At 38.5% G+C, this 12417-nt stretch overlaps 1 protein-coding gene across 5 annotated transcripts in view; it reads right to left on the reverse strand.

Moving 5' to 3' along the window:
• The window catches only part of EPHB1 (EPH receptor B1), a 700554-nt gene that overhangs the window by 211788 nt on the left and 476349 nt on the right, over positions 1-12417 (reverse strand). For all 5 annotated transcript variants that reach the window (XM_072613592.1, XM_072613594.1, XM_072613596.1 and 2 more), the window contains exon 4: positions 8272-8427. In XM_072613592.1, coding sequence (XP_072469693.1) covers positions 8272-8427 — 156 coding nt within the window. The remainder of the gene's footprint in view (positions 1-8271; positions 8428-12417) is intronic.

Here is a 12417-nt window from a genome sequence, read left to right on the forward strand (position 1 = left end):
ATGTTGGTTATTATTTTATAGATGAAACTGGGACCCTGAGAGGGAAAATTGAGGTCACACCGAGTAAACAGAACAGGTAGAATTTGAGCCTAGGTCTTTGGACTCCAAGTTCAGTGCTAATTGCACATCATCACATTGCCAAAGCATTCCGACAGCTGCCTCACTGGACTAGCATGCATTTCTGATCTGTTCAGGTTTCTGGGAGGCTACATTGCCTCCAACCCAAGGAGGTGAGTGAAGTGGGAGATTAGAACAGCACAGTGGCAACAGAGATACATGCAACACTTAAACAACTGGGCTATGAATCCCTTACACTGACTTCACTCCAATTGTCAGGTTACACGTGCCATCTGTCTGTCCTCCCCTTGATGCGCTGAAGATTGGATTTACTGCAGGAACTGAAATTGTAAATTCCTTCACCTTAGCATTCAATCAATCAGTCAATCACCAAAGATTTATTGAGCACTTAGTCCAGGCTAGGCAGAGAGCTAGTCATTGTGGAGGAGACAAAGAAGTGTAAGGCATGATCCCTGCTCACAGGTTGATAACTTACTTGGGCAATATGACTAACACATAAAATCATTAGAGAAAAAAATTCTAAGAGGCAATGGGGGAGTGTGGTGGGAATTTAGAAAATGGGGAAGATCAGCGTGGGCTGGAGGTTTTATGGAGATAGAACTTCAGCCTTCCAGACATTAGAAGGAAAAGTAGTATTTAGACGGGTGGAGAGGAGAAATAATGAGTTTTCAGATAAAGGAGAAGTGAGGGTAGGGGAATGAGCATGAGATAGATGTGTAAATGGCATGCTCATCAAATTTACAAAGGATACAAAGCTAATGAAGGGATAGCTAACAGAAAGTTAGAATCAAAAAAGATCTCAGTAGGGATCAGTGTTGAACTGAATATAGTAAGATGAAGATCAGTAGAGATAAACATAAAAATTCACCCTTACATTAAAAATAAACTTCACAACAGTTAGACCAATACAAGCTAACACTGCAATATAGCAGCCAGAAATACTCATGTAATTATGTGATGCATTAAGAGATACAAAGCTTCTAGGACTAAGGCAGTCATAGTCTCACTGTACTACCATCAAACCATATTGGAAAAGTGTCTAGAAGGAGCTAGCCAAAGGATTAATGATGAAGCACACTATGCACCTCCAGAGAAAGAACTCATAGTGCTTGAATACAAACTGAAGTATGCTATTTTTTACTTTTGTCTTTCATTCTTTGTTTTATTCAAGTCTTCTTATACATAATAACTAATATGAAAATGTTTTACATGATTACACAGTGATAACGGATCACTTACTATTGCAGAGAGTGGGGAAGGGAGGAAGGGAAAGTGGATAGAAATTGGAACTCAAAACTTTTAAAAAAGACAAATGTTTAAAAATTGTTTTAGCATGCAATTGGGGGAAAAGAAAATATATTTTTTAAAAGATAGCATAGTAATAATAACAATACCTAGCATTTATATAGCACTTCAAGGTTTACAAAGTGTTCGACAAATATTATCTTATTTTATCCTCAAAACAACCCTAGGAGGTAGGTGTCATTATTATCTCCATTTTACAGATAAGGAAACTGAGACAGACAGAGGTTAAGTGACTTACCCACAGAGCTAGTAAGTACCTGAGGTTGGATTTGAACTGAGGTCTTCCTGACTCCAGGTCTCGTGCTCTATCTGCTGAGCCATCTAACTGCCCCTAGGATGGTGAAGAGCCTAGAGTGCAGGTTGTATAAAGCACAAGTGAATGTTAATTGATAAATAGAGATGTTAGCATAAAGAAAGAAGATTCAAAGTGGAGCATGGAGATATGATTGATGCCCACAAGGTTTTGAAGTATTTTTTATATGAAAGAGACAGACTTGTTCTGTTTGGACACAGAGGGCAGACCCAGAAATGATGAGTGTAATGTTCAGAAAGTCAGATTTAAAACTGATGTCAAGAAAACTACCCAGTAATTAGACCTATCCAAAAGTTAGAATGGGTTGCCCCAAGAGATTCCTCTCATCAGAGAGTTTCAGGTATGGATTCTCTTGGAGTATGGTTTGAACATGGTTGCTGAAATGCCGTCCATCTCTAATTTCTGTGATTCTCTGAACTAGTTTACATAAAGTCTAATACTGATACAGTCAAATGTGGTGAGGAGAAGGCCAATGGGCAGGGAGATTAATTATCTCTATTGATTGAGGGTCTCTGGGTGGATGGGTATAGCTAAGTGAAAAGAAAAGATGATAAGTGAAGCACAGCTGGTGGTTATAGAGTGTCAAGTTAGGGATCATAGGAACATAGACAGAGCTGGAAGGGACCATAGAGATCATTTAGTTTAATGTCTTTATGTTATATGTATGGAAACTATAGTCCAGAGAAGTTATAAAGCAGCACCCAATGATACTGAATGCTAATGGCCAAAATCGACCATGTTGGTAAGTGATAACAGTGTGAATGAATCAGTTCGTACCAGCGAAATGTGTCAGAGCTCAAAGAAACAGATGCCCAGAAGCAAGTGAAGTAACCTGCTTGACAGAGGTCACATCAACCACATACATATTCACAGCTAGGAAAACTCACTTCAGAGAAACCGCAAAGGTGACATATTAAGACTAGGGTTATATTCTTACCAACTATCATATATGTTAGAACTAGTAGTCTGGGACTATAAGCATCAGTGTTAGGGATGACTGATGTTGGTGACTAGAGAAGCTGAAAGAGACCTTAGAGATCAAATTCAACTAGCACTCTTCCACCAACTTCTATCCCATTTTATACATTTAACTATAACTGTAACTCAGAAATGCTGTCATTTGTTTAAGTTTCCACAATTGCTGATGAAGCAAAGCCAAGAAAACAGGTCTCCTTACTCTTAGCCCTGTGTGCTTTCTAAGACACTGAATTGTCCCTGATCAACCACATTTCTTAGCATAGTTGAGAGATTACCATATAACAGAAATTCAATGAAATTCCATTGTGATGATAAACTTAGAAGAGTGCGTGAACCACAGAATGTCCCTGCTTAAAGATCTGGGGTCTCTTCCATCAACTGACTCATTATATAATTGTCTGGGTTTTTTGTTTTTTTTTCTGGATTAGCCCAATAGCATAAAGGATAGTCACCCCAGTCAAATTTGTGGTAAAGCAGGGACACTACTAGACTATATCTGACTGTGGATGGTAAGAAATGATCAGGAAATTAGCTTGATGGATGGATGATAACAGATAAGAAATGGCTACAGACTAAGACATCTAGCCTTTTTTCTGGGAATGTGGTTTTGAGTCATCCTTTATCTTTATTCTTCTTAACACTCAGAAGAAAATATCCCAGTACCTGATATGAGTAGAGATAGATATCTTGGGAGTTGAAGAGATTGAGGTACTGTGGAATCAAGACATTCGATGGGTTGTTAACATAGATGTTGAAGTCATCAAGGTCAATGGTGCGGGGTGAGGTAAAATAGAATAAGAGTGGATGCTAAAATTATCTAAGGAAGGGGAATTGGGTCTTAGAGAATGGTGGTGATTTGAAATAGCCTAGGAAGATGGATGACATGAACTTCAAGTGGAGAGAAATGGAGTGAGTATAATAGAACAGTCACCCAGATTTGAAACCAGGGAATATAAAGGACAGCCTCCCCTTTCTTAATTTGTTCATTCAATAGTGGGGAATAGAAAAAAAATATAGAGAGATAGTACATCAGGGAACATATTATTTTTAGGGGAGAGCTGGGAGTCAGCAAAGCAAATAGGTATAAGACAGAAGTAAAATAGGTTTAGAATAAAGGGGAATTGGCCTATGGTGGAATGGGGGATCACATAGACCATTTAAAAGACTAGGTCTTTTAAGGAGCAGTTGGCAATATTTGAACTCCTCTAATAGGATGAGTTTCCCATATCTCAGAATCAAACTTATCATACTCGTCCCAAGTCAAAGCATGATGCAGGGGTACATATCAGAAGATGGCCCCAAGGAAGATCACAGGATGAAGCCAAGGTGAAGGATTTTTTAGCCACACAAGTTAGAGGAACCAAAAATGAGAGTCTTGATTATCTATGTTCATGGAATCATAGATTTAGAATTGGAAGGGACTTCAGAGGTCATCTGGTATGTAGTTTAATCATTTTAATCATGTCTAACTCTTTGTGGATTTTTTTTTGGCAAAGATACTGGAGTGGTTTGCCATGTCCTTCTTCAGCTTATTTTACAGATGAGGAAACTGAGGCAAAAAGGATTAAGTGACCTGTCCAGAGTCACCATGGCTGGATGTGAACTCAGGGAGATGAGTGTTTCTGACCCCATTCCCAGCGCTCTATCCACTCTATCCATGCGTCACCTTGTTAGAAACCTGAGTCTCAAGGATGTTAATCAGCCTACCCAAAATCTTAACAGATAAGAAGCATCAGAGGTGATATATGAGGTCAGATCCTTGACTCCAGGGTTAGTACTCTCTACTATGGAGCCTTTTCTAATCACTGGGCAAACTTTTACACCTCCTTAATTTACTGACCAACTCACTAATGAGTTCACCATGGAAGCTTTTCTGAACCTTTCCATCTCTCTTCAAATTTCCCATGATTTCCTTCCCCTTCCTCCACCCCAGTTTACGTCCTTTCGTCATATTTTACTGAAAACAAAAAGGTCATTCACCGAGAGCTCCCTCTTCTTTCTCATCTAATATCATTCAGATGCCTTCTACCACTTTTTCCTCCTTCATTCTAGTCTCACATGAAGAGGTAATCCTTCTTCTTACCAAGGCAAGGAAAATCCCTCTAAATACTCAAATGGTCCATTTCCATCACATCTTCTCCAGCTTATTACCCCCTCTCTCATCCCCACTCTCACTATCTTCAATATCTCCCTGCCTACTGGCTGATTTCCTCCTCCCCACAAACATACCATTTTCTCCCTTATCTTCAAAAATCCCCTCACTTGATCAATCTAACTCTGCTAGCCTTTGTCCCATATCTCCTGTTTTGTAGCTAATATCATCTACAAGTTTGCCTCTATCTACTTTCCTTGCTCTCTTACTAATTTTCTGTAGTCTGGCTCCTGATTTCATTATTCAGCTGAAACTGCTCTCTTCAAAGTAAACATTGATCTCTTAATCACCAAATTCAATGGACCTTTCTCAATTTTCAATCTTCTGGACCACTCTGTAGTATTTGGTACTGCTGACTGTTCTCTTCAATAATCTTTTCTCTCTAGGTTTTTGTAGCACTGCTTTCTCCTCCTCTTACTTATAGGAGGACAGCTCTTTCTCTGACTCCTCTGCTAAATTTTCAAACATATCATGCCCATGAACAATGGGGGTTCCCCAAAACTCTGTCCTAGGCCCTCTTTCCTTCTCTTTCTATACTATTCCACTTAGTGATTCTATTCACTCTCAACTAATTTCTATGTAAATGATTTTCAGATCTCTTTGTCCAGACCTAATCTCTCTCCTAACCACTAATCTCATGATTCTAATCATCTGTTGGACATCTTTGGGCAGCTAGGTGGAGCAGTGAATAAATAGAGTGGCGGCCCTAGAGTCAGGAAGACCTGAGTTCAAATTTGGCCTCAGACACTACCTGGGTGAACCTGGCAAATCACTCAACTCTGTTTGCCTCAGTTTCCTTATCTGTAACTTGAACTAGAGAAGGAAATGGTAAACCACTCCAGGATCTTTGCTAAGAAAACTCCTAATGGGTTCATGAAGAGTCAGACATGACTATTTGACAAAAACATTAGTCATTTCAAATTGGATATCTCATAGTCATCTTAAACTTAATGTGGCCCAAATTAAACCCCAACCTTAATTTTCTCTCCCCACTCCTCAAAAAGCCTACCCTCTTTTTAAGTTCTATTTTACTTTTAAGGGTACCACCATCCTAGTCACCCTGGCTTAAAACTTAAGTGTCATCCTTAGCAACTTCTCACTCACTCTTCCCTCACTGTCATATCTAATCATTTCCCAAGTCCTGTCATTTCCTCTTCTGTAACATTTCTTGTATATATACCTTTTCATCCTCTAGCACAACACTGGGGCTGACCCTCATTATCTCACACCTGTACTATTGCAATAGACTTTCTAAAAGTCTTCCCCTCTCCAATCCATTCTCCTCTCAGCTATCAAATTGATCTCCTTAAAGCATTTCTGACCATGTAAATCCCATCCCAGCTCCACATGCACCAAACTCTAGTGACTTCCTATTGCCTCCATAAAATACTTTGGCTGTTAAGGTCCTTTATAACATGCTCCCCCTGCCCCCACCTTTCCTATCTACTTATACTTTATATCCCATTAGGTTATGAATTCCTCATTAGATTGTAAGTTTCTTGAGGGCAGGGATTATCTTTTGCTTCTTTGTATCTCTGGCACATAGTAGGCACTTAATAAATGTTTACTGATTGACTCCTCAACCCCTACACACTAGCCTCATTGATGTTCCTCACACTAGACACTATCTTTTGTCTCTAGGCATTTCTCCTGGCTGTTCCCCATTCCTAGAACTTTCTCCCTTCTCATCTCTGACAAGTATCTTCCTTGACTTCCTTCAAGTCTCAGCTAAAAGTTCTCCCTTCTGCTGGAGGCCCTTTCCAGACCACCTTAATCTTAGTGTCTTTATATATATTTATGGTAATTTGGAGATTATTTCCAATTTAGCCTGTATATTTCCTATTTGTACATAGCTTTTGGCATCATGTCTCCTTGCTTAGACTGTGAACTCCTTGAGATTAGCAAATGTTTTTTTTCTTTTCTTTTCTTTGTATCCCCTGAACTTGTACAGTGCCTGACACGTAGTAGGTACTTAATAAATGCTTATTGACTATCTGACTGGACAGCCTCTGAGTTCCTTTACAGCTTTGATTAGTAATCCTGTGATTCTGTGAATTTGACTCCTATTCAGTTTCCTGACATCTTTTGATGTCCTCTTACTTGTCTGTAATCCCTGAAAGTATTGTTCTTCAGAAAAATTGTAGAAAAGACTGTAAGAATACACAAATACACACACACATACTTATATGTATATATCCACATATATAGTTGTTTTAAGACATATATATGTGTATATATGTATATATACATGTATATGTATATATATGTATGTATATATATTGTTTCTATGGGCAAGTGTTGTCCAAGTAGAAGTGGGAATTAGGGTTCTTTCTTCCTTGAGTTTTTTACAAGAAAACTATTAGGAAAATGAACACTAAGTAGACAACATAGAGATGATATTCTTAGGCTTTTTGTCTGTTTTTCAACCCCATACTCTTCATGGCCCTGGTTAATACAGCACAGTTTTCAAAGTCTTTTCACATCTGGGACAATTCTCCCCCATCTCAGCTTTTCTCTCAATTGTTCATGGTGAAAGAGAATATTTAAACTAAACTAGGAATGGACCAATAGCAATTGTTTCCCTGCAGGTAAGCACCTGAGGATCATTTGCCTCCTGGTCCTAGGCAGGGATGCCTTCTATTACATTAACCAGTAAATTAAGAAGACCCGGTACTACTGGTAGGGGGCCCAGACTATGGTTCAGAAGAAGTGATAAATCAAGGTCCAGAGACTGTGGACCAAAATATCCTTGTCCAGCTTAAGCAAGTCAAAGAGAAGATCCCAAAGTGTCAGTCTGAGTTGACTCAACACAAAAGAGCCTTTGAACAGATTTCTACCATGGTCACCACCAACTACCACATACCTCAAGACCCTGCTAGGTTCACAGTTTCAGTTGATGAAGTATTGGGAAGCTGAAGAAGAAAAAGAAGATCTTCTTGTGGACTCAGTAAACCAGATGCCACCTGAACTTATCTTACTTTTATATATTCTCCATCCATCGATCAATTAATCAACAAATATTTATTAAAAACCTACTGCATGCCAGGCTCTTTAATAAATATTCTCAATGGACTGGAGTTACATATTTTGACAAGCCTGGAAACTTAATCCTTTTTATCCTTCCTAAGGATCAAACTGCTCCCAGTTATTCTTGTTATTATATTTTTTTCTTCCTTATATAGTTTCTTCCTGAAGAGAATAGTTCCTTATTTAAGCAAAAGACTTATAATAGGGCATGAGATTATGGGGGTGAGGATGGGTGTTATTAATATAAATAAAATATGTGTGTTTTTTTCTCCAGGAAAGTAGGAATAACTGTATTTGATTGCTCCTGCTGGTACTGTGAAAAGATTACATAAGAAAATATTTAAAACTCAGAAAAAAGGGAAGAGGGGGTTAACCATGCCATTTTCTCTATACTGATGCAGCCAATGTAGGTACTTACTGGTACATGCCACCTCCGGCGGGTCAAAGTCTGCCCGGTAATAGCCAGTGCGGCAGGTGCAGATAGGAGAGGCCTCCGAAGGAGAACGGCTGTTGGATGGGCACTGAGAACAGACCCCCACTTCCTGATTTGCCTTGAACATTCCTGCGGGGCAGGCTGGAACATAATGAGATAAGAACAGATGAAAATTAATCACGAGAGAAATAATGTGGTTTTCTTATAGTAGAATCATAGGCTGTAAAGTTGCCATCCTTACATTGTCATGAACTTAAAACAACTATTTCTTTATAGCTGCCAAACAGAGCCACCCCAGGCTGATGAAATGCTTTATTATGCCTCTGGTAAGGGGAATTCCACAAACTCCTTTGTCATCTATTTCAACCCATCCTCTCTGAGAACCAACTAGTATCTCTTTCTCAAGTTGCCCAAAAAATTTAGCCTTTAATCACAGCTTTCATTTGTGTACTCTATACTTAAATGGAATATGGAGATCCAAGGATAGGGAATTACAAACCATCCATTCATACTCATCCTACACAAATCTTCTGATCTCCCTAAATTTGCCACAGAAGAAGATGGAGTACAGAGGGGAGGGGTGCCCCCATTGAGCCAGAGGCTTTTCCTAGCTTTATCTTGTCATTCTGTGGATACCATGGAGGACACAGGCTATCCAATGGCTATCCTTCATTCTTGCCTTGTGACTAACCCATTGTTTCATTCATACATTTCTTCGATGATTTTCTTTACTCTGCTACTTCTAAGTAATTCCCTTTTTGTAATGTCTTACCACTTACTCATACTACCATATGCCCTTCTGTTATCCTGTGAGTAATTATCACATTTATATAGTGTTTTTCAAGTTTGCAAAATCTTTCTTTTTATACATTGTCTCATTTGGTATTCATAACAACCTTGTAAGGTAGATGATGCAATTATTAATATCTTAATTTTAAAGTGAAGTACTATAAGGTTAAGTAATTTGCCCATCAACATATAGCTATGAAGGATTCAAAATATTTAAACCCAGATCTCTCATTCCAAATCCAGACAGGGCTTTATCCATTATTCTACTAGGTGGCACAAGTTGATAAAGCACTAGGCTTTCAGTCAGGAAGATCCTGCATTCAAATCTGGCTTCATATACTTATTAACTGCATGGCCATAAGCAAGTCACTTAACCTTTATCTGCTTTAGTTTCTTCAACTGTAAAATAGGCACTGGCCTCACAGGGTTGTTATGATGATCAAATGAGATAATATTTGTAAAGTGCTTAGCATAGTGCCTAGCATTGTATGCCTACCATGTCTTTATTGCATTCTCGACACTCCCATGCCATTTGAGATGCTCCTGTCCAAGTTGTCTTCTTACTCCTCTGTTTATTCTTATTCTTGATTTTTCAAGGTCTTAGCTAGGTCCTCTTTCTTCTCCAGCTGCTCAAGTGTTTTTGCTTTTGTTTTGCTTTGTTTTTCCCAAGGAAAACTCCCTCTAAACTCTGAGCATTTCATTGCTTCCAGTAATTTCAATTATCACCTCTCTGTGGAGGGTTCCCCAATCTATATATCCAGCCCAAAACTCTCCCCAGAGCTACAGTCCCATATTTGCAATTGACTATTGGATAGTCCCATTTGGATGTCCCATTAACACCTCAAATCCAACGCTTCCTAAGGCAAATCATTATCCCTAGGCTGCCCTCCCCAAAAATGTTTTAACTCTCCTACCTCTATTGATAGTAACACCATCCTTGCATTCACTGAAGTCCAAAATTTTAGAGTCATCTTTGGCTTTTCCACATCCTTCCCTACTCACATAGAATCAGTGGTCTTGCTTGTTAGATTCAACCTTGATTTTATTACTTCCTTTCTACTTGCTTAGAAGATTGTAATGGTGACCTCTATTGCTTCCCCACACCTCCATCTTCAATCTCAGGAATTCCTTTCAGTGATGCGGAATGCATCCCATCCAGTGTGACTCTCTGTGTTCTCCCCAAAGGGGGTTCACTCTGTGTTCTGGAGAACTTCTTTGCTTCTGCAAGTCTAATTAAGCCATTCCCTTAATCAAAACACTTTTGTGTTTTGTGGCTCCCTATAATTTATCCAAGTAAAACATACATTGCTTAATTGGGCATTCAAACTGCCTTCCCCATATAATCTGGCTCTCATCTACATTTCTAACTTCATCTTACACTGTTCATGATTTCAGAAAACCTGAAATTTTCAATAGTATCATATTTGATCCTAGCTACTAATACCTGCTTTTGAGTAATGTCTCTGTACAAGAAATGAACACCATCCAGCCATCTGCTATCTCTGCCTGTTGAAATTTTTCCCTTCCTTCAGAAACTCGTTAAAGATGCCACCTCCTCCAAGAAGTCATTTTATCCTCCAACTAACTAGCTCCTTCTTACTCAGCTCTCTCATTCTTCTCTATTTGTGTCTTGTATATTTATCATATTCTAACTCATGTTATAGTTATATGACTAAGACAGTATAGCTGTCTTATTCCTCTGATAAGATTTAACTTCTCTAAGAATAAAGATGATCCTTAGTTCATCTGTGTGTTCTCTAGGCTTACAAGAATTCTTTGTACAATATTGGTTACATTGAATTGCCAATGAGAGTCTATTCCTTATAAATTGAATATCTGATTTTTGAAATAATGAAGAGTAAAAGGCTGAAATTTGGGGGATATGTGGGATTCTAATCAGTGTAAGAGTGTCATGGAATAGGAACTCATCTACCGAAGGATGATAGAAAATGATACTTTTCTGAAAAGCAGAGGGACAACTTGGATGATTTCTTCATGCTCCTTCTGGCTCATATACTCTATGTTGCTACAAATCCTTTTCCAACATTAATTCCAAAAGAATGTATTTTCACTTTTTTTCTTCTTCTAGTTAAAAGCTTCTTAACTTTCAGTTTGATGACTTAGGCAACTGGAATTAAACAAATGTCTTTGAGATCCACAAGCAGCATGAAAATGATTTTCCTCTGAATCTCCTTAGCTGGTTGCAGATCTTAGAGCAACAGGCCTCCTATTTCTAAGGCAATGATGACAGAAAGGAAAAGTGTTGAATCAAAGTTGGAACTTTGTCAACAGAAAAGGAAATAAGGGTAACCGGAAATGAGGGGCATGGCAGAGCTTTAGGGAAAGGTTAGATACTCTTTCTTTTCCTTCCTAAAGAGGAAATTACTAACCTGATCTTTGTGGCTCAGCATATGACTACAATGTTAATGTAAGATTAATGGTGGGTGAGGAGAAGAGTTAAAAATCTTTCCCACCAGTTAATAGCCCTGAGATACCTTTTGTTAATTTTGAATGAGGCACAAGGTCACAAGGGTCTTGCCCTCCAGCCCTGAAAAGAGTATATATATTCTGAGGTGAAGTTTTGCTTTGGGGCTTATTTTTTGGAAGAAGGTTCATGTGCCAGATGAAACTCTGGGCAGTCATTTTAAGAACCCCCTCCCCCAGCTTTGAAAACCCAGAGGTTGGTGCTTCTCTCTCTGGTAACAATATACGTATTGTCTATGGTCAGACAGTAGGAAGCCCTGTCTGACGGTCTTTCTGTTTGTAATTTCTGCTTGTAATTTCTGTTTGTATTTTCTCTGAAGTTCAGGGTGCTGACTTTTTCCCCTGAACTAAGTGAATAATACATGTGCTTGATTAAAGTAGATTGCTCACCACTCAAAAGTTCCTTTTCTTTTAAAAAAACAGATCTAAGAACCTGTACAGCAGGCCCTCCTGTGTATGACCGGGTCCTTGCTGATAGAATGACCTACAAGGTCAATGAGAATCCCACTAAAGTAAATGCTTTAAAAAAACCAAACAAACTGGAGGAGATAATGTATATCTATACCTCTGCTTTTTTAAAATTTGCTGAGGCATGAAAAGGGGTGGATTTACTTATATTCAAATTTAGTCATCAATAATAAATTAAAATGAAAATGAAAACCAAATCCTATACAGACAGCTCGCGAGTGTATTATGTTCTAAAAGGTAATTTATAACTTGGTTGAGAAGCATTCAAAATGCATTTTATCACATATTTAGTGCTATCAATCCTGATTACCCCACAAAAGTCTCTTTTATCCATAATTGAACTGAAATATTGTTCCTTTTCAATGAAATACCACTGAAAACATTAGAGAC

This window comes from Notamacropus eugenii, chromosome 5, assembly GCF_028372415.1.
Source record: "Notamacropus eugenii isolate mMacEug1 chromosome 5, mMacEug1.pri_v2, whole genome shotgun sequence".
In the NCBI taxonomy this organism is placed as follows: Eukaryota; Metazoa; Chordata; class Mammalia; order Diprotodontia; family Macropodidae; genus Notamacropus; species Notamacropus eugenii.